The sequence below is a fragment of the Nannobrachium achirus genome (genome assembly GCF_963921795.1).
Source record: "Nannobrachium achirus genome assembly, chromosome: 8".
In the NCBI taxonomy this organism is placed as follows: Eukaryota; Metazoa; Chordata; class Actinopteri; order Myctophiformes; family Myctophidae; genus Nannobrachium; species Nannobrachium achirus.
In genome coordinates, this window is record NC_137817.1 from 46,278,269 (window position 1) to 46,302,049 (window position 23,781).

The window sequence follows — 23,781 nt, forward strand, 5'->3', positions numbered from 1 at the left end:
CTACTCCTCCCATAGTTTTGGTGGCACGCACTTGGGCCAAAGTTACCGGCTTCATCGGTACACATCTGGGTGCATTTTGCTAAGAGACATATTCTATAGTTTCATTTATATATTATAGACTAAATGTATTATTTAATACATTTTTTTCCATTGACTTAATTGACTGGTAAAATGCAAAATCCTTTCCCAAATATGGAGAAGTCTGACGTCATAGACCACATAAGACAGACACAGTATGTCCATATATGGGCATTCCAAGATATAGGCTTAATATTGATGACATCAGGGATCTCCATATATGGCCATTCATTTATAAGTTAAATCAAAAGTCAAATGGTACGACGGAAGTTTACTAAAGAGCTCAACAGGTGGGGAAACCCTCTATTCTATTTGATTATCATTCAGTTCTTTGATTGCTATCACAATATGTTTAGAGCTACAGTATTTTACACTTACAGTAGGCCTACATACTGCACCTTTAAAGCTCCATTGTCCAAGGGATTAGTTTTTGTTAGTCTTTGAAGGTGAAGGTCTTAACATCATGATCAGGGCAGGAATTTCATGGAGGCCATGAAGGCCAGCATGGCCAACGTTGCCCCTCAGTTTGGCCTTGTGCCCCTTAAAACAATGGCATGACCTGAGGCCACAGCAGCCTTATTAATGCCCCAGCTGACTGTACCACTTTCTCCTCTGTCTCTTTCTGGTCAATATGTAGACAGTATACACCGGTGTCTCTTTCTTGTCAGTGTCTTTTGTTGAGATTCTGAAATATTAACTCTCCCGAGTCCCCATCTTTAAACCAATTCAGTGACTTTGATTGGTGCAGGTGCAGTATGGATAAGATTGTAAATACAGGCATCATTTATCTATTTCACTGCAGATTAGGTTATCATCCCTAACCCTTAGGGTCGTTTCACACTCTAATAAGGAACCTAACTAATTTCGGTTCGGGAGGACTCCCCGACCCGAAATTATTTAGGTTCGGGGGGAGTTCATCCATACTTTCTTAACGGCAAGTGCCGAAGTCGCTTGTAAATATTGGAGGTCCGTGACATGACAACGTTTGTGGCCGATGAATGAGCATTGCAGGGCGGATACGTATTTGACTTGCCCTCGCGCTGCAAGCTGAATGACTGGAGGTCCAGTGAGTAGCAGCTCCAGCAGGCAGCGGCACCAGCGGGGTCTCTCTTCTCTCTCTCTCACTCACAAAAACGCTCGATCGAGCTCTGTCAAAAACATTTAATCTACAAGCTCACATTATAGACGTGCCGCCTCCCTTGCTGCATGCATGTCATCACACAGTCACAACTCGTCGTGGAAAACCTATCAACACGGAACATTATATACCAAAGCTGTCTGTGTGTGTGTGTGTGTGTGTGTGTGTGTGTGTGTGTGTGTGTGTGTGTGTGTGTGTGTGTGTGTGTGCGTGTGTGTGTGTGTGTGTGTGTGCGTGTGTGTGTGTGTGTGTGTCGCATGCGCGCCAGCAAGACCATGCAGCTGCACTGTCTGATTCGCTATGAAACACTCAATACACGGCGTCCACAATCATTTGGAAGTCGGCGTGTCTCCCTCCCAAACCGCTGTTTCCTTGGATTCACAGCCGAAAATATGAACGTGAAGCCGGGCTGAATGAATGAGAAGACACCGCTGAGTACCGAAATTAAGTCGGGAGGTCACAACATTTCGGTAGCACCGAGGAGCCGAGTTTAGTCGGTTGACGCCCCCCCGAACCGGGGGAGGCGAACCATATTTGGGTTCGCCTAGTGCCGAACCGGAATTAGTTAGGCTCTTTATTAGAGTGTGAATCGACCCTTTGATTCAACAAATTATTTCAATGGACTAAAATCTTGTTTTATTTGATGGCCTTCCTGCCCTGGCATTTGGCCTTTGTGCCCTCAAACAATGGACAACACCAAAGGCCAAGTGGCCACGCCCCTAAAATGACGACATTTCAGGCCTGAACATGATTATGTGGTGGTAATGGAGGTTCAGTTTGATTGTTGCTTGTTTACTGTTATTTTCTTTGCTGCTGCTGCAGGACAATCCTTTTGTCACAACAGGTCTACAATGCTTCTTTGTACTGTAACAGTTATGCAGTGTAACAGAGAAAGTATTTTAGTTCAAACATTTACTGAAAATGATGTCATCATGTTACATTTTGTCTGTGCACAGGAATGCTACACACACCAGGTCCTTGCAGGCTCACGAGTCACGACAATATAATCTCAGAAGATGTCTTAAAAAGACAGAAAAGTGTGGCCGCACACACTGTAGCCAGAGTGGCAGTCTGGCTATGGTGTGTGCGGCCACTTTTCTGTCTTTTTAAGACATCTTCTCAGATCATTTTACATTGTGCCAGCAAGATATTTTAGTTCATACGTGTGCCAGCAGAGGGCAGCCTTTCATCATGTATCTTTTGTTTTTAGGGATCTCAGACACAAATGGAAGAGTTAAAGGGATAGTTCACCCCAAAATGATCTATTACTCACTAGCCCTGAGACTTATGTGCCCCGATGAAGACATTGTGGTCGAAACATGTCAGCTTTTAACTCTTTTCAAATGCAATAAAGTACCGTGTTTTTATACGCCTGTTGAAGTCATGGATTTATTTTATTTATTTATTCTTAAACCAATAATTTGATAACCAGCAGTGGTTCCCTATGGAGACACATAGGACACTCATTGTCTCCAAATGCAAAAAAAAAAAGAATAGAATATATATATATATCCCACACACTAATATGTCTGTCTGTCTGTCTGTCTGTCTGTCTGTCTGTCTGTCTGTCTGTCTGTCTGTCTGTCTGTCTGTCTGTCTGTCTGTCTGTCTGTCTGTCTGTCTCTCTCTCTCTCTCTCTCTCTCTCTCTCTCTCTCTCTCTCTCTCTCTCTCTCTCTCTCTCTCTCTCTCTTGCAACTTTCACTTGTAGTTGAGTAACATTTAACCCTTTAAGTGCCTATCCCGAACATGTTCGGGATATTCGGGATCAAAAACAATTTTTTATTTGCTATTTTACTTACCCCGAGCTGCTTGGAGCAACGTGGGTGGTCCCGGCTCGCCCAGCGCTCACCAACGAGAGACGCTAGATGCTCCGACGATTTATTCCATTGAAAATGGTTTAAAATAAAGTTTAGACCCCCCCCCCCAATGTTCACCCAATGTTCATTGTAGGCGGCGCGACGTATTCCAGGGTGCCTATCCCGAACATGTCCGGGATATTTAATAAAATGAATTATTTTATCGGAGGCCTCAATGAAGCCCCGGTCTAGACGTCCATCCTTGGCCGGGACTTAGACTCGGCCATCCACGGGCCGTATTTGCGCTAACGGCCAAATCGCGCCGCCCACTCCAATAATAAATCACATCTTTAGACAGGATTTTCTCCGGATTGTGTCCCCAGACCCAAAGAGAAAGTTTTTTGCGGCTGAAATAGCTTTAGATCGGGCTTCTAAAGGGGTTAGCATTTTGGCTACGTGTCAGCTAGCTTCCTCCTCTCGACACCCATAGCATTGACTGGAGTGAAAACACAAGGCAGTTGGGAGAGGGTCGACGAAAGCTATAAAGAAGGTCTATGGAGAAATTTCTGGCACTCTAGCACCCCTTGTGGCCGGATGGCACTGTATGAGTTAACCAGGAGTAATCTGTACTTTGACTTAAGTATTGGGATTGAGTACTTTGTCCACCCAAGGGTGCCTTGGAGGTTAGGGTGAGCGGCCTACACAGTATTAGCGAGGCAGATAAAGTGCATATTACAGGTGAATCGTTCACTTGCGGATACAAGCACCAAAATTGGCACACATACTCCTTAGGCATTGCTCTTTTCAGAAAACCATCTGGCCAAAAAAAAATCAAGATGGCGGCCAATTTTCATGATGGCCACCATTGAATATACAGTAATCTTGCATTCCGCAATAAAATACCATAGACTTGTCCTATTTGAATGATTTTGGTGTCAAATCATACATTTATCACTATGTAGAATCCAAATTTGGACCCATGGACTTACTCAATGGTTTCCTTGTACCATATATCAGTCCCGGAATCTTAATATTCTGCTAAATTAGAGGTTTGTGTTATGTCTGACTCGGGTAAAATGGGTGGTAGTGTATATCTTAGTATTGTTAGAGGTTTATAGTGTGTATGTGTATGTGTATGAGTATGTGTGTGTGTGTGTGTGTGTGTGTGTGTGTGTGTGTGTGTGTGTGTGGGGGGGGGTGGTAATGTAGTAATGTAGTAACTCAACAGAGCAGATTTCAATGCACAGCGGCTGACGCGGCTAAAATGCATGGTAGATATAATAGCGCCGTGGGATCACTCTTTGTCTAGTCTCTATTCTTCAACCTTTTCGACTTGGGTAACCCTGCCAGGAGTACAAGACTCCTGCCGACATAGCTCTGGGGGTCATGGAGACACGCAAACTGCCTCACCACGATAAGGTGATGATCCAGTCGAGGCAGGAGGTAGTTTTTTTTTTTTTTTTACGTTTTTTCTATCTAGGGCCTAGGCAGTATAGTACAATAGTATAGTAGGCCTAGACTACAACGCTTCTAAACCTCGCACCTGCAGCTGCACAGTGCCGTGCAGGTCAGACCAAAGCGGTAGCATTTGCATCGACTGCAGCATTCCAACTTGCATCCACACTTGGTCAGCTGCTGGCAACTCTCTGCAATGGGTGGGAGCTCAGTCCAATCAATCTGCCACAGATCTCCTTTCTTGGTCCAGCCCCAGTTGTCAGGAGTCTGCATTTCTGGTTGACATACTGTTGACTGACTCCAGATGCAGGCTGCTTGATAGGAAGCGCGCTTCACATGTTGCTTCAGTGCTGCTTGCGTTGGAGGAATGGCTTCGTATGGCCTCTGCTTCCGAGCAAACAAGTCCAACCTCGCATCATTGACACCTTCAGCTGTGCTGGATCGGTCGTACATCATGACCACAAACTTCTCCAAGGTTTTCAGGTCTTCATAATCCACTACAGGTGGGTAATGGCTGAGTTTGCTGAAGACACCGGAAGCCGCATCACAAACATTCCAGGTTTGCCACGCAGACTTCTTCCCCTTTCCGCGGAATGCTGAAACAACATCGCAGCCAGTGAAGGCATGGAAGAAGAGCATCCCTTTGCTCTTTTCTGCAAGAGTGCAGCACAGGTCATGAACAGGAATCCACTTTAAGTTCTTTCTTTGGCCAAAGGCAACCCACAACTGCTGCAGACCGAGCTCCTGAAGTGCCTGCAGAACACTGACTGCGATGACAACAACATCTGTGTCGTTGGCTATAAATGACAACAAAGCTGAGCTATTCAACTTTCTGGCTGATAAGATAGCATGTGTGGCCTCACCAAATGTGGTCATTGTGACCAAGGAAGAAGATGCTCTCAGCAACAGCACTATCAATCTGGCTGGGGTGGCACCATGCAGTCACGAAGAAGCGGACACACGGATCGTTGTGCATGCCAGGCATGCCACAGAAGCAGGCAGCAAGGTCATCATGGTCAAAGCCAACGACACAGATGTTGTTGTCATCGCAGTCAGTGTTCTGCAGGCACTTCAGGAGCTCGGTCTGCAGCAGTTGTGGGTTGCCTTTGGCCAAAGACAGAACTTAAAGTGGATTCCTGTTCATGACCTGTGCTGCACTCTTGCAGAAAAGAGCAAAGGGATGCTCTTCTTCCATGCCTTCACTGGCTGCGATGTTGTTTCAGCATTCCGCGGAAAGGGGAAGAAGTCTGCGTGGCAAACCTGGAATGTTTGTGATGAGGCTTCCGGTGTCTTCAGCAAACTCAGCCATTACCCACCTGTAGTGGATGATGAAGACCTGAAAACCTTGGAGAAGTTTGTGGTCATGATGTACGACCGATCCAGCACTGCTGAAGGTGTCAATGATGCGAGGTTGGACTTGTTTGCTCGGAAGCAGAGGCCATACGAAGCCATTCCTCCAACGCAAGCAGCACTGAAGCAACATGTGAAGCGCGCTTCCTATCAAGCAGCCTGCATCTGGAGTCAGTCAACAGTATGTCAACCAGAAATGCAGACTCCTGATAACTGGGGCTGGACCAAGAAAGGAGATCTGTGGCAGATTGATTGGACTGAGCTCCCACCCATTGCAGAGAGTTGCCAGCAGCTGACCAAGTGTGGATGCAAGTTGGAATGCTGCAGTCGATGCAAATGCTACTGCTTTGGTCTGACCTGCACGGCACTGTGCAGCTGCAGGTGCGAGGTTTAGAAGCGTTGTAGTCTAGGCCTACTATACTATTGTACTATACTGCCTAGGCCCTAGATAGAAAAAACTTAAAGAAAAGAAAAAACTACCTCCTGCCTCGACGGGATCATCACCTTATCGTGGTGAGGCAGTTTGCGTGTCTCCATGACCCCCAGAGCTATGTCGGCAGAAGTCTTGTACTCCTGGCAGGGTTACCCAAGTCGAAAAGGTCGAAGAATAGAGACTAAAACAAAGAGTGATCCCACGGCGCTATTATATCTACCATGCATTTTAGCCGCGTAAGCCGCTGTGCATTGAAATCCGCTCTGTTGAGTTACTACATTACTACATTACCACCCCCCCCCCCCCCCCCCCACACACACACACACACACACACACACACACACACACACACACACACACACACACACACACACACACACACACATACCCACTATAAACCTCTAACAATACTAAGATATACACTACCACCCATTTTACCCGAGTCAGACATAACACAAACCTCTAATTTAGCAGAATATTAGGATTCCGGGACTGATATATGGCACAAGGAAGCCAGTGAGTAAGTCCATGGGTCCAAATTTGGATTCTACATAGTGAAAAATGTATGATTTGACACCAAGATCATTCAAATAGGACAGGTCTATGGTATTTTATTGCGGAATGCAAGATTACTGTATATTCAATGGCGGCCATCTTGAAAAATGGCCGCCATCTTGAAATTTTATTTGGCCAGATGGTTTTATGAAAAGAGCAATCCCTAAGGAGTATGTGTGCCAATTTTGGTGCTTGTATCCGCAAGTGAACGATTATTTCTGTTATCTGCCCGGCTATATCTGACTCCATATTTGGGCATAACGCAATCTGAGTTCCCAGAGTTTTTTTTTGTTTTTTTTTTGCCACCAGGCATAACGATCAACCCAAGATTCCATCTTTGGGCATGGTTGACGCATCGTGACCACATCATTACAATGTCGTTGAGCTTAGGCTATTTTTCACACATTTATTTTTGAGCGGTGCTGACCGCTCCTAAGTCTGGCTTTGTGACAGGTCCCTATGTCCCTCTATGTCTCTATGTCCATATGAGTGAGACTAATAATAGAACGTATGTAGAGGCCAACATCACCACAGCTGATGTCACTGACAGAATGGCCCATACAAGGGGATATGTGTCATGTTTGATACCATTTCCTGTATTTAAAAAAATCACACCTGTGCAGGTGCGATTTCTTAAATACAGAAAATAGCAGATCTACAAGCAGTGACCTTATTTTTGAAAGTTTTGGAGAAGAAGCCTTATTCACGGCCCGCCCACTCAGCAAATGTCTCAGCATCCCCTGGGTGCTGACATCAATTTAGAAGGGGAAACTATAACAGAAATAGCTGGACTTAAAGCCAACAAATCATTATTTCGAACGGTAAAGTAAATTATCTTGTGTTCTTGATCATGCTAGCCGTATTTTATACTTTACTATTCGGAAATTGCATTAAATTTGCGATTTCTGTGTTAACTCTATAGGCTATAGTAAGATTTTCCCCTTCAAAATTTGACTTCAGCACCCGGGGGATGCTGAGTGGGCGGGCCGTGAATAAGGCTAAGTGCGCAGGTGCGATTTTATTAAATTCCTCTGGATCATGTCCTAGTACGAGCGGATATAGGGGAAAGGGATCAATATTAATGATTCCTTGTTTAGTGTGATGGCCACATGTGATGGCCATCACCAGCAGCCACAAAGTGGGTGAAGAGATGGTGGACATAAGTGTTTGAGTTATTCATTTAAGTTATATTTATTATTTTCAACACTACATACTTCATGCAAAGACACATAACCGTTAATTGATATTCTGTTTAATGCAAGTTTGGTGAGAAAGTTATGGACGGTTTATATGGCCATTAAGTTTCTGTTGTCAACGCCATCTGTGCTTATCAGGAGTCATTTAAGTTGTGTTGTTTTGTTAAGTTATCAGTTACTGAAGTTAAAATGGCTGGCATTAGAACCAGCTGCTTCAGATCAGCTGGGCAATTGACTGCACCATGTCCCCTGTGCATAGCATAGGGGGAGGGGCAGGGGTTATTATGAGTTACAGGTATTTACTACAATTGTGAAGAGATATATTTGAATGTTTCAGTTGTAGGTAATGGCTTTGTTTAATATGATTTAATGTTGTAATTGATTATGTTGAAGTGAGTGTCAAGAGTGGTCTGATCATCCACTACATATGTTCCCCTCATGTTTCATTATGGTTAGGTATTGTCATGCTGTGCAGTTGTGTATGTGACCACCTTAAAGAAAGAACAATACATTTTATGAAAACTATCACTGTGTCTCTCTTGCCGACCAACTCTGGTCCCTCACATTTAGCTCGGCAAAAACTCGGATGTGTGTCTGAAATGATATGATTATTGGCAGAATCGTAGAAAGTTTAGAATATTTGGCGGTCCCGTTTTCATTTTGCACAAAGATCGGTAGTTGTTGAAATGACCTGAGCTACTTCGCCATATTGCGCTATGACGAAAAGAAAACGTTAAATGTAACAACGTGTACGCTCTGTAATGCAATCTAACGGTGAAAGCTGTGTTGTGTTCACCCAAATAAAAAATGGCAGCCTGCATGTGTGTCTCAAAGTAATAGGCTATATTATATTGTAATAATAATGTGTACCTGTCTCACTGTTTTGGAGCCACTTGTTTTGAATTTGAAGCATCGAACATGTTGATGGAAAATGTGTATAACTGTACAAACATTTCTGTCTTCCGTGAGGATTTAAGTGATGCAACCGCTCTGTCAACTCATTAAGAGACACTGGTGTGGGACACAGATTACTTCGGGGGTCAATAATATTGTGCCACACTGTTGTCAGACTGTAGTGCACGTGCAGCAGGGAGCGGTGTTGTTACCGTACCTTAATGAGACCCCAGAGAACTGTGGCCGTAATGTTTTGTTCACTAGAGAGCCTTGGAGAGCAGCGTGTTGGACAAATGGACACACAGGAGACTCTACAGCCCCACCCAGAGGCCAATTAAAAGCTGTTTAGCCAGGGGTCACTGGGGTTCGTCTGAGGGACTGTTGTTTGTTTGTTTCAAGGTCAAGCAAGATGTATTTGTCATGTACATGCTTGCATGTGAAACGGAAATCGTACTCAGGACCAGCAGAGTACAATGGAATAAAGTCCTAAAGTGCCGCGAATTAAAGCGTTTATCAAAACAAGATAGCGCATGACATACCTGTATTGTACACATGCCAGGCAGAACAGTGAAAGTGCATTTATTGGGTCATAGAGTTCATCAGTCTTAACAGCCCCTGAGTGTAGATAATACATGGGCAACTGGTGGCCCGGGGGCCACATGCGGCCCCCACCTTCTCTTCATGCTGCCCGCAGGTTAATATCGGAATACTGATATATGATTGATTTCAGCTGATACAAATACAAACGTGCTAACATGATCCGCTTTAATGACTTCAGGCTATATCAGTAGTTGAATGGCTAGTTTTACTATGAAAACCTGCAGATCCTGTGCGTGCTAGCGTGATCTGATGTCTTGATGACATCCGACCCCTGAACTTTATTTCATTCAAATGTAAAAACATGGCATATTGCTGTCTTCATCACGGAATTAACATGCGCCCTGATGAAGAGTTGGACTTTACTTTTTGTTTTAGCTCCCTTTGTTTTGGCATTATATTTTTTACACTCTGTGGGATGGTTGTTCCTCTTCAACACGACTGACATAATCGTGTCTGCCGACACAGAGTACAAGAACGGTCTGTACGGAACAACGTAGTCAGACCAGGGCAAATTCGGCGACCTTGGAATGGTTGCCACCAGGTAGTCCTAAACGCAAGTAAAACTATGCGTAAACCTAAACTTATTCCTAACCATAACCTCAGTAAAACGAATACGAGAATACAAGAACCGCTGGAGCCATGCTTTAAATGAGAATGCACATCAAGCTGTGTGTGAGTCAGGACATAAGGGGAGATGTTTTTGTATTTCCTTTTTTGACTTTGTGTTTGATTCAGGCCTGGAATTTGTCATTTTAGGGGCAAGGCCACTTGGCCTTTGGTGTTGTCCATTGTTTGAGGGCACAAAGGTCAAATGCCAGGGCAGGAAGGCCATCAAATAAAATGTTGGTCCATTGAAAGAATGAATTGAATTTAAGGGTTAAGATTTAAAATTGTATAAACTAGTGTGAAATGAATAAATTGGTATTTACAATGTGATCCCTGCACCAATCAAAATCACTGGGTTGGTTTAGAAATGGGGACTCAACAAAAGACACTGGTCTTCATGACAAGAAAGAGACACTGGTGTCTACATGTTGGCAAGACAGAGACAGAGGAGAAAGTGGTACATTCAGCTGGGGCATTAAGGCCACTGTGGCCTCAGTGCATGCCATTCTTTGGAGGGGCACAAGGCCAAACTGAGGGGCAACAACGGCCATGGCCTCCCTGAAATTCCTTCCCTGGTTTGATTCCAAGCTCATGTTTGGCTGTTCAGGTCCTACTATCCAAAACTTTCCAACATCCCATCGTGCATTGCGCAGAAGTTGTACGGAGCTTCCGGCGCCGCAGCCGAGTGTGATTTACAAGCTCACAATGGTTGCATCTGTGACGCAACGTGAGCTTGTATGTCTGCTGTTAACCGGAAGTGTGGTGCAAAAGAATCTCCAGTAAATTCCCGCGGAAAGAGGTGGATAGAGTCAGTCCTGTCATCTCAGAAAAATAATACCTCTGTCCATGGCTGTATATACAAAATAAAGGAACATCTGTTCTCCTAGCAGAACGTGTCCATATCACTTCATCCACTTCACAAGCTCTCTCCTCTGAGTCCTCTTGAAAGGATGAATCCATATTGTTCCATTCCCCCCCCGAGCACACCGTCTAAAATTGGTCTAACACTGGTCTAGAAATTAAAGTTTTTTTAGACATCTAAACATATACTAGACGTCGTTTCGACGTCTAATAGAGGTCTGTCAGATGTCACGGGTCGCCTTCATGGCGTGAATGAAGGATATCAGACATCAGGCTGAAGATGGCCTACTGTACCTTCCACTGCCACACTGGATGGAACAAACTCCTACAGTAGGTTAAGGATGTTATGGAGCAAGGTACTGGAAATGTATTGAAAATTGATGGCACAGTTTTGGACCAAAACATATCCGTGGAAAAATCCATTCTCCCAGATAACGATGTGTCTCGTCTGCTCTGCATCCATCTGTTCTTCTGCTGTGACCATGTCTTGTAGTACTGTATACTGAGGCCGATTCTAAAACCGATTTTTAAATCCTAACAGTTTTCTGAAAAATAAAAAATATAAAAAATAAACGATTTATACAATAAATAAAATATAAAATAATGTTGCTATTTAGGCCTATGCTGCAACATCTGAATGACACAGATGCTGTCCTGGATTGAAAGGTATAACAAAAGGTTTAACAGGTCTATATGTGGTCCGTGTTGTAAGGACATACAGTGTATTTTGGCATGTTGGTGGAGGACAGCTGTTTCTGCGACCGTAGGTCACTACTTAGTGTGAAAGCCTCCAGATCCTGACTGTCAGTGCTCGCCCAGCAGTCTGCTGTCACCCAGGCGAATGCGCCCATGTGCGCGACCTCGCGTTTCTCGCCCTTAGGGCGTCTTACTGGCTATATAGTGCTTAAAGCCAGGGGCGTCAATTGGGTATGGCAGGGGTATGCAGCTGCCATACCCTAGGTCCAGGGGGGAACATAAAAGTTACTTTTAAATATAAATACATGAATGTCTCTTTGTCTATCTGTTCTGGTTATTATGTTGTTAAAATACAGTAAAATAACTAGAAATGCAAAATTTTACAAAATGGTCACTTCAACAAGGTATTATAATTATATTCTCCACATTTTTATTCATCTTGACAAGATGGTATATTCCCAGGTTCCGCAGGTCAGCTGCACAGGTGCAATGCATTATTATAATTGTGGCACGTTTACTAACATGCCAAGTTTAGCTGCACTTGAACAACTGTTCCAGAAACCGTAGAAACGGGGGGGGGGGGGGGGGGGGAGAGAAAATTTACTTCTCAAAATAAATGAATCATGCCTGTTGCTAAGGTATGGCAACATGACTGGTGTCTTGAACGCGCGCCTTCGCGTTCAAGACACCAGTCATGTTGCCATACCTTAGCTTTTTCTGAACTGACGCCACTGCTTAAAGCCGCACGATATGTAACCTTTTTTATGAATAAAATGTCATTTTGTCCAATCTGTATGGTAGATTATGTTAATACAATATAACTTATACAATTGGGGTGGTTGTGTTTTTGTCTCCCTGGCTGCTCTTCTATTCAGATTTCGATCGTGTCAAAGGTCATGTCTCACCTAGACACAGGATCTGATATGATCCTGAAACCAGGTTCAAATCTGGGGTAGAAGAGGAAAGGAGAATGAGATACTTCAGTGTCTGTACTCCTGATGGCCGTGTTGGATCAGGTGTGGTGTCAGTGTCATAGCGTCTCAAGACCTTAAATTAGATCCTATTTCCTACACTTCTTTCCTATTTCCTTGTATGTTAGTCTTATGTTATGTAATAATAATCAAAATCTAGAAAACTAAGGTTTTCAAATAATTGCAGTGGAGTAAAAGTATAATATTTGCCTCTGAGATGTAGTGGAGTAGAAGTAAAAGTACAGAAAATTGGAAATACTCCAAAATACCTAAAAATTGTACTTAAGTACAGCACTTGAGTACATGCACTTAGTTAGTTTACACCACTGTATGTGTATGATGTACGTGCGTGAGTGCGTGATGTGCGTGCGTGCATGCATGCGTGCATGATGTGCGTGTGTGTGTGCGTGCTTGTCAGACCAACACACTCTCACTTGTCAGACAGCAGCAGTCAGCTGACAGAGCTGTTAGTGTATAAGAACACATTGACTTCATCAGTGGGACCGAGTCAGACAGACTCCATCTGTTTGTTTTCATTAGACACAGAGGAGACGATACCGTATGTAACAAGCTTCTGCAGGTCAGCTCTGTCTGTCCACCACTGAGGCATGAACTCCCCCCTGCAGTCAGAACTGCTGAGTCACTGTCTGGAGAAGACTCTCCTCTCCGCTGCCTCTCCTTGTATCCCTTCTTGTGACCTTTTGACAGAGGATACGTTTCACCATGCAGATACTGTATGTGTTGGTTACTTGCTCACGTGTGTTGTCGTCATTAATAGTTGCTTTGCTTGACGCCACAAGTGCTATTTAGACGGCACGTTGGTTCGTACACATGCTACTGTAGGGTCCTTGCTTACCTGGTGTCCTAGTTTACACATTGTTCTCTCTGCACTCTAATTAATTAAGTGGCTATTTATTTACCCTGTTGTTGATTCTTCACAGCTGTTGTTGACTCTTTTGATTGATTTCATTACTTTATTAACAGTTTGCAAAGGTTCATGTGGTTAGTGGTTCAACAGCTAATCAAAGCTCTTTATCTCACTGCCCCTCCTTATCTGTGTATGCAACATAATGCTAAAGGTGTGTACTCCGTCCTCTAGATGAATGAGAAGAAATCTGTGATCCTTTTATAACATCTTCACAAAAAGCCCGGAGGCTTGTTTCTGTTTGTCTTCAGTTGCTCCGGACAGGAGCATCTGCTAAATACCTAAATTAGCAAATTGATATATTTTTATCTGCAAGCATGAATCAAAGCTTTGTAAACTCTGCCGTGCTGCTCAGTGCCTTCGAGCCAAGCGGCCCGGCAAACCATGTGTACTTCTTTCTGGCCTTTGTCATGTACGTTGTTACCGTGCTGGTGAACCTGGCTCTCATAGCTGTGATCTACCTGGACTCCAGCCTGCACAAACCCATGTACGTGTTCTTGCTGACCCTGGCGGTGAACGGCGTGCTCGGCTGCACGGCCGTGTGTCCGCAGATCATGGACAACCTCCTGTCAGACGGCGCGCACCAGAGCATCTCCTACGAGGGTTGTCTGCTGCAGGTGCTGCTCGTCAACGTCTACGCCACGTGCACGTACGCCATCCTGGCGGCCATGGGCTACGACAGGTACGTGTCCATCTGCAAGCCGCTGCAGTACCACAGCATCATGACCCCCGGTAAGGTCAGACTGCTGTTGGTCGTGGTGTATTCTGTCCCTATAGCCCTCATAGCCGTCCAGGTGTACCTGACCTCGCGGCTGCCCCTGTGCCGCTTCGCCATCAACAAGATGTTCTGCGACAACCTGTCGGTGGTTCGGCTGGCCTGCGTCCGCAGCGCGCTGGCCGACCTCTACGGCGTCTTCATCATCGTCTGCCTCATCGCGTTGCCTTTCTGCCTGGTCTCCGTGTCGTATTTTCAGATATTACGTGTGAGTCTGAGGGCCTCTGCGGAGTCGCGGAGGAAAGCCTTGGGCACGTGCGTCCCGCACCTGATCGTCTTCGTCAATTTCTCTCTGTGCATTCTGATCTCTGTGGTTTATAACAGGTACGGCACATTGCCCAGGTATGTCAATTTTCTGCAAACGGCGCAGTTCATATTTCTGCCGCCGTTGCTGCATCCGATCGTCTACGGGATGAGGACCAGGGAAATACGGAGGTCTATTGTGAAAGTTGTCCAGCGGAGGATATTGTCACAGACGCAGGACTTGATGGCAGTTAAAAAGTGTAAGATAGATTTTGTTTGATGAAGGCAGTGTTGGATCTTTATGGCTGGTGGTCAGACTGAATTATAGTACATGCATTTGTGTCTGATATTGTTGCTGTCGGGCAGAAATCTCTCATCTCCATCTTTAAACTTTTTTGTGTTTTTTCATAAATTCATCAAAAGCAGCAGATCTACAAGCGTTTTGAGCTTGTTGATCTGCTTTTGCTTTTTTTATAATCAATTTTGGACATGAGGTTTCCACCCTGTATTATACTGTATGTGTGATAGTGTGTGTATAATCAGGTAGCTCTCGTGCACATCTAGGGTGGAGGTGCTGGTAGGCAAAATGAAGTATAAAAAGACAAACTCCCACTGCCTCTTTATAGGAAACATAGCCTACATATCCTGATATTCATGTTTGATAATATCCCAATTAAACAATTTAATTAAATCTGTATGTTAACCACATTAACTCTACATACCACATAATTCTATACAATCTTTACAAATGTCTCTTTTTAAAATTCAAAAATAGTGAAAATAGCAGATCTACAAGCTCACAAGAGCACATGAGCTTGTAGTTCAGCTATTTTAACTATTGTCTATGGTCAGGCATGTCCAAGGGCCAATTGTGGCCTGCAGACACATACCCCCGCAGCTTCCTTCCTAAAATGTATTATTTTTGGCCTGCCAGTATGTGAACAGGCCTCTCGCATCTGTCTTCAGAGCCCTTGTAAGCCTTGAGTCTGTCAGTCAATCAATCAATCAATCAATCAATCAATCAACTTTATTGTCGCAACACAGTTACAGGTGAATGTGAGGTGAAACTCTTATTTATACAGGACATCACGTTTTCAGTAAAACATAATTGGAAAAAAGAATAAGAAAGAATTAGAAGTGAAAAGACTGGGGAACACGTGATGACCAGCTGCCCCCATATACCGGCTACCGAATTGTGATTGTGGTAGCTTAATTGGCCTAGCCCTAGACGATGACACACTGGACTGGTTGGTTTGCTGCAACGGACATGAAGGTCTAAGGACATACAACAGAAGAACAGAAGAAGAAGAAGTGAAAAAAGGAATATAAAATAAGCATACAAAAGCCTGAAAAGTAGCACATTAATATCTGTATCATGTGAGTTAAAAGTAACCTGGCAGTGCCAAGCCTGATAATTCACTCACTCACTCGTTCCTCCACTGTGGAAGAACGAGTGAGTGAATCGACATAATCAGGCTGGCAATGCCAGGCTAAGTTAAAAGAGGTATAAGAGGTAAAATAGGTAAAAGAGGTATAAGTTAAAAGAGGTATAAGTTAAAAGAGGTATAAGCATAGGCAGCAGACCACAGTCTCTCAGTCTTTTAACAGCAATACTGTCAGTGCATGCAGGTGGTCAGTGCATGCAGGTGGTCAGTGCATGCAGGTGGTCAGGTGTCAGTGCATGCAGGTTTATGGCTCATGTGATATCTTTTTAACAGCAATACTGTCAGTGCATGCAGGTGAAAAAGGCTGAATTGTTTTTATTTTCTTCAGAGCATATTACATTTGGCTACGCTGCATGCCAATAAAAGGCTATTGATATTTACATAAAATTGTAATGTGGTGCATTTGTTATGTGACTTTGTTATGGTCCAAAAGTACGAAGTACGAGGAAATGTACAGTAGTTGGTACGTAAAATATTTACCTATTTTAAAATATGGCCCTCTGGTGTATGACAAAGTAGGCCATAGCCTATACAGTAGTGTTTAAGTTTTTCTATATATTTTTTAAAATGATGTTATTTGTGTGTGTGTGTGTGCGTGTGTGCGTGTGTGCGTGTGTACGTGTGTGCGTGTGTGCGTGCGTGCATGCGTGCGTGCCGTCTCTATAAAGTTACGGTGGAGAAGATTGGTATCTAATGTGTGTAAAGGCCCATTCCTAAGGGCCAGATAACAGATGAAAAAAAATCTCTTTCTCCAGATTAAAAAAAAAATCTCTTTCTCCATTCAAGTGGATGGTAAGATAACCAAAAAAATCTGTCACAGATATTTTTTTTATCGGTGACAGATATTCTTTTTTATCTGTATCTTACCATCCACGTGAAAGGAGAAAGAGATTTTTTTTATCTGGAGAAAGAGATTTTGTTTTTTATCTGTTATCTGGCCCAGTGGGAATGGGCCTTGCTACGTACAGTATATCACTGGTTCTCACCCTGGGGTCCTTGAGGGGGTTCCAGGGGGTCCCCAAGCCAAAAACATTGATAGTTAGGAGCAAAATCCCAGACAAAAAAAGGGGGGGAAGTATCAAATGTGGTGTAATACATACTGTAATTATCAAACTGGGGGTCCGTGTAATAAAAAAGGTTCAGAATCACTGTAATAGATTGTTAAAGAGAACGGTAATGTTGTGCTGCCAGGCAGATGTTGATTTTAGTCTACCTGGAAGTCATCAGCTACAGTATACGTGCAGGGTTTGTTAAACATTTCTGCTTGTTAAACAGAAGGGGTGGAGGGCATTTTCTTATTGGCCTCAAGCCCCTCAAAATAATCCAGAATGCTACCACACGCCTGGTCTCAAAGTCAAACCAGACAACATTTTCACGTCTCCACACATGCATATTTTATTTGAGGTTTGGCACTATTGTACTTGATTTTGGTCCCATGTATGTCTGCCTCCGAGGAGACATGACAAAGGAGCTTTTTACAGAAAAGGTGAAAAAAATAACTAGAGCAAAAGCCTACACCCAAGTCATTGATGTGTCATTGATATCTTAAAAAAGTAATGAAATACACTGAATAAAAACAGAAACTTTTATTTCCTTGACTGAAAGTCTTGATGATGAATCCCCTGGATACCTGTATTTTAGGGGCCAAGCATGAAATGCGAAGCCCCTATTTCTACTTATTCTTCCACCGTTTACGTTACGGTGCTGTCGGATTTTACAAACTGGGCAATATGGTAGAGGGCTAGCTACTGTATGGTCAAGTGACACAAAGCCCACGACCATTGGCCAAAGGGTGGCACTGCAGCAATCAATTGAATGCAAAACCTGAACAGGTATAACTAATGCCCTGCTACAGCCATGAAAATATGGTGTCTCCTCATACCGAACAACTTTCATGTTTTGACTTTTGACCTCAGACCTATAGATCTCCCACTATATTGAATTATAATATATTTTATTTCGTATTTCTGGTAGAACCATGCAGTTGCTTTTATGAAACATATGGCACGCAGAAAATCATGTTTCTACAACAAACAGTTAATTGTGGCTTCCCCTGTGGGTAGGAGTCTAATGGCTTTTGGCTCTGTGTTGTTTAGAGGGTTAGTAAATGTGCCTGCCTACAAAGTTCCTAGACTACTTGGGAACAATAGAGAACCGAACTCTGGCGTCATTTACACATCCTACCTCAGTCCTGTTTTGTTTATTTGTATTTAAAAAATAATAATTCTGAATTCCCATACTTTTTTCATATTGTGTCTAATAAGGACTGTGTTCCAAATATAAACTAATGATCTCGCAGTTTGACTCATATAGAGATATGAAGAATCAACTGATGGTGAGAAAATGCTAATGTTACTGCCGCAAAATGTGTAAAATCTTTGCCAGAAACAGACTGTATCAAATATGAGTGACTGACTATCGTAGACGATACAGAGCCGCTTCTATAACAATACCGCAGAGACAGTTTGTTTATTTTTGGACCACGACTCCTATATGAGAGTATTTTAAGATGACCCATTGTTATTCTTCATAGAGAATTTACTTACGGGAACCAGGGGATGAGCGAGTGACGCCAGGATTATACTCTATGCATGTCAGGAATGATGCAAGTTGGGAATGCTGCATGCAAGACCCTTCCGGTTATGCTGTTGTATCCATTGTACCCGTCTGTCTGTATCCCTATTATGCCCACTTATGGGGATCTATGTATCTGTCCGTTCTTGCTCCATTCATGCCCATATTTGGAGATCCCTGATGTCATCAGTATGATCATAATTAGCCTTATTCACGGCCCGCCCACCTACTTCCGTTTCTCAGTTTTCCCCGGGTGCTGACTTCAATTCGAAGGGGAAACTATACTGGACTTAAAGCCAACAAATCATTATTTCTAACAGTAAAGTAAATTATAGTGCTTTGTGCCGTTTAGTATCTTGTGTTCTTGATCATGCTAGCCGTATTTTATACTTTACTATTCGGAAATTGCATTAAATTTGCGATTTCTGTGCCAACTCCATAGGCTATGGTAGGATTTACCCCTTCAAAATGTGACTTCAGCACCCGTGGGATGCTTAGTGGGCGGGCCGTGAATTGGGCTAATAGGGCATATCGGTCGACCAGATGTCCATATATCGTATATTGTTTTTAATCATGTTCTGTGAAGCACATTGTAACCCTGTTTGGAAAAGTGCTATACAAATACAATTCTTTATCATTATCATCATCATATACCGTAAGCCTATATAGGCTATATGGGCAATTGGGCATATCGGACAGATCGGCGGTTCTAGACAACCGCCTATCCGACTGACTTGACGCCCAGCACTGCATTCCCTCCCTGCCACAGCCTGTAGTCTAATTAGTAGGGGTGTAACGATACAGTTAAAACCGATACGATACGTGTCACAATACATGGTTGATGATACGATGCGTGGACGATATTGGTTCATTCATGGTGATACGATACAATTGGATTTAATGATTTAAAATCGATATACCGTAATAACTATTTAGCAAAGAAATTAAATCCGTGAAGCGTGCCAATAGTGCAGGGTTTTTAATGGACAAACCCACACCTTGACATGAACACAGAGATTACACACATTTATCGATAGACCAAGAGTAGCTATATGGAATGGAAATGTAATTAACCATTCTTTTAAATTTCTCTTCTTAAAATTGCTAAATACAAGGCACAAGTACTTAGTATCCATACAATCGATTATTTGCACTGTAAAACAATAGGATAATACAAAGCCAAGCGGTACGATATTTTGCTGTTTGCATATCGATATAGTAGTTTGTAGCAAATTAAATGATATTTTTCGATTCAGTTACAATATCGTTACACCCCTAATAATTAGAACACTACAGTCTAAGGTTTAATTCACAATAGTGTGTGTGTGTGTGTGTGTGTGTGTGTGTGTGTGTGTGTGTGTGTGTGTGTGTGTGTGTGTGTGTGTGTGTGTGTGTGTGTGTGTGTGTGTGCGTGCGTGCACGCGCGCGTGCGTACGTGCGTGCGTGCAGAGACATAAGTGGTTTCTTTCTTGCTTGGCAAACGAACAGTTGTGAGTTTGTGCTCCGTGTGATGCAGAATAAACATGACAATACCTACTCAGGTACTGGGCTGTGTGGATTAGATATAAAGCACAATTTTTCTACACACTTTTCCTTTGTAATATTTCTTGTCACTAAAGCACTGCACGGTAACTAAGTTAAATAAATGTGTTTGCTACATTGCAAAGAAGTTGTGGAATTGTCTTCTCAAAAATATGTGCTTTGCTGTACATACCAGTGAAAATTAAACTCATGGAAGTAAACCATCTTATCAGAAATTCAATCCACTTTATTTACATAACACATTTTACAACGCAAGGATACCAAAGTGCTGCACAGAAAATCTAAACAGGCAAATACAGTACATGAGCTAGAACACCAACAAACAACAGCTAAAAACACAGTAAAGTAAGTAACAGAGTAAACAACAACAAAAGGAAACAAAGAAAATCACTGGAATACAAGACGCAGCAGAAGCATCAGCAGACAGTGAAACAAAGCAAAGACCACAGAATTCTCAAACAGGATCAAAAGCCAGTATAAAAGTGAGACTTACAGTAAGCACGACCCCATTGAGTGATCCCGTTCCTCTAGTTGTGCCTCCCTCAGGCAAAAATATCAACTTTGTACACAATCATAATCCGTTTCGTTTGAGATTAGTAGTAGTACATTTTATTCCAGTCCCTTTAAAATAGCATATATACATTTGTACAATTTAGTACACTAATACACTAGCATTAGCGTACTAAATTGTACAAATGTACCGAAAAGGAGGCTGAGGCCAAGGCTTATTTTGTATAGCCTTTTTGAAGAGTAAGTTATTTTAAAAACAAAACATGGTATCACAGTTTCAAACATTGGTTTGACTACACTGAAAGCATGGGACAAATAATAACGGGAAAAAAACTTTGCATCTGCCCACACTATTTGAAAGGTGACAAAAGTTTCAAAACAAAGAACAAAATAACACTTATTTAATTAAACTGAAAGCATTTGATGATTCAAAATGATCTAAGCAAGAGACTGTCCAAGAGCAGAGAGCTGAAGGAAACAAGTCAAGTTCCTCTAAATAGAATATTATACAATTATGAAATATTTCTAGGCTTTGTCATATTATGTGGCTTATTGACCAATATAGAATTCTACAGTTGTATTAGCTTAGATAGCCTACAATGACTATAGATACAGATACAAGTCTCATACGAATAAACAGGTCAGCTGTTTGTTCAAGGAGTCAAATAACAGCACTAGTCATACTGTATATAGAGATAAACATATACACTCATTTACACATTGAAATCAAAATGACACTAATGCCTCATTCACACTACGAAAAGCCAAGCTAATGGTTTGCTTGGTAATACAATGTATTCTCTGCAAACCAGCTTTAAAAATTTCCAAGCTGGAAAAAAAGCTTGGAAATGTTTAAAGCTGGTTTGCATAGAGAATACATTGAATTACCAAGCAAACCATTAGCTTGGCTTTCCGTAGTGTCAATGCAGCATAAGGCTTCTTAACCTTCTTTACATGGTTGTCCAGCTACAAGACTACAAAGTTTGTTGTATCGCTATTGAGAGATTTGGCCTTGGCTTAGGGAAGAATTCATCTCATGGGTTAAACTATTTTAATCTCTACACCATTGACATCAGTACACACCAGGGGTCAGCAACCTTTTTGAAATGCCATGTTTTCATTTCCTAGATAATCAGTGTGCCATGTCAACATAGATTTTAATGACACCCCATCAAACAATCTGACATATTTTGATTGTCAGGACATTGTTATAATGATCATTAGACTCCGATCAATAATCCACCTATCTCTCAGACTCCCTCCCCAGTCAGAGTTCAGAGTTTTAATGAATGTGGAATTATGTACAGGATGCAATATGTTGTAAATTAGGTGACTTCATTTAATTGACCATGTTTAAAAAAAGAATTTGATTTTAAAATAAAAATCCTCTCACACACATCTGCCTGTGTGCCAGTGATCACTTACAATCTGCCAATGTTGGCACCTTGTGCCTAAGTTACCACTGGTACAAACAAACATGGGATCACCCTCCTTTTCTCTCCTCAGAGAACCTTGTACGCTATTGTGGTCGATGCTGATTGAACACAACATTTGCGTATATATTTCGGATTTTGGACATTCTCAGTCCGTACATTATAGGATTCAACGTTGGCTGTGCTATTAGGAAATACAATGATGTGAAAATATAGAAAGCACCAGGTAGATAGTTATCAAATCTACTTTGGTATGATTCAAAGAAACAGCCAAAGCCAAAGTTCAAAACAGCGACGAGGTGGGGGGCGCACGTAGTAACAGCTTTATGTCTGGTCTCCTTTGAGCCTTTAACACAGATTTTAAGAATCTTGACGTAGGAAAAAAGAATTGGAGTCAGAGGAATACCAATGATGTAAGCACTACCGATGAGTCCAAAGATGTTATTGACTTTGGTATCAGAGGCAAAACATGCCAGTTTAACAATAGGGTAGTTTTGACAGTACAGTTTGTTAATGACATTTCCACAGAGTGACAAACGAACAGTCAAAAAAAGAAAGGTTAGAAAATTAAGCATAGGGTAAACCCACGCCAGGGAAATGAGCACAGTCAACCTCTTAGTTGTCATGCGGGTGTTGTATTGTAAAGGACTACAGATTGCAAGGTATCTGTCATAAGCCATGACAGCTAAGTTACAAAACTCTATATTTACATACGTATACAAACAGTAAACCTGTAGGAAACACAATGGCCTTGAAACAGTGTGTTTGTCTGACAGTATCTGAGCCATAAGGAATGGGAATATCCCTGAACTACCATACAGCTCATTTGCAAACAAGCTGCAGAGAAAAATATACATGGGTTCATGTAAGCTTCTATTTACACAAATAACCAGGATGAGTGTTGCGTTGGCAAATACAATGGTAACGTACAACAGAGCAACAATCACAAAATATAAGTATTTCAATGAACCAGTGTGCGCATAGGCACCAAGAATGAAATGTGTCATATCTGTAGAATTTACCATCCTCAAATAATTACAATGGGCAGAGAATGTAATAGCTCAAAGTAAAATGAATCCTCGATTGCATACAACAAACATCAATCCATTATTTGTTGAGGTTGTAAACTCGTATTCATGACAAATTATTGATGTGAAAACAGGCCTACCTGCTGAACAATCATATTAAACACCTCACAACGTTACAACCAACTCAACTATACCACTTACTCTCTGATTCAACGCAGTATGGCTCTGACAAAGCTACATACTGTAGGCCTACGGTGTATGTTACAATGTGAGGTGTTCCTGAGCTGGAACTCTCTCTTCCTCTCTCTGGTTCTTTATACCTTTTTGAGACCTGAGGCCAAGCCCCCAAGGTTTCTTGCATTACCTCACCTCACCTCACTCATCTGTCACCTTTCCATGGAAACAACTTTATGCCTACAGTATGTATACAAATCGTGCAAATCAAATAAATCGAACAAATGCCTTCTAAATTAGTCGTTCTCAAACTTTTTCACCACCACTTTTTCTCCCCCAAAAATATATATACAAGCACTGTATGTTTTCACATTGTGCTTATATATTAGTCTACTTGCCATTGTGAACCCGGACATATTGAGTACACCAAGGTTTTATGTTATAAATGTTGAGTAAGGGTCCCCAGCATGTAGAAACTGCCGGATGCTAACTTGCATATGTT

At 42.3% G+C, this 23,781-nt stretch overlaps 2 protein-coding genes across 2 annotated transcripts; one reads left to right on the forward strand and one right to left on the reverse strand.

Annotated features, from left to right (window-relative positions):
* Positions 1-13,872: 13,872 nt before the first annotated feature.
* or60a1 (odorant receptor, family 60, subfamily A, member 1) lies at positions 13,873-14,853 on the forward strand (the record flags this gene model as incomplete). The annotated part of the gene is made up of 1 exon (XM_080731929.1): positions 13,873-14,853. The coding sequence occupies one exon, from the start codon at positions 13,873-13,875 to the stop codon at positions 14,851-14,853; it is 981 nt and encodes a 326-aa protein (XP_080588055.1).
* Positions 14,854-22,163: 7,310 nt separating this feature from the next.
* LOC308290155 (olfactory receptor 5F1-like) lies at positions 22,164-23,102 on the reverse strand (the record flags this gene model as incomplete). The annotated part of the gene is made up of 1 exon (XM_080731930.1): positions 22,164-23,102. The coding sequence occupies one exon, from the start codon at positions 23,100-23,102 to the stop codon at positions 22,164-22,166; it is 939 nt and encodes a 312-aa protein (XP_080588056.1).
* Between the last annotated feature and the right edge of the window lie 679 nt (positions 23,103-23,781).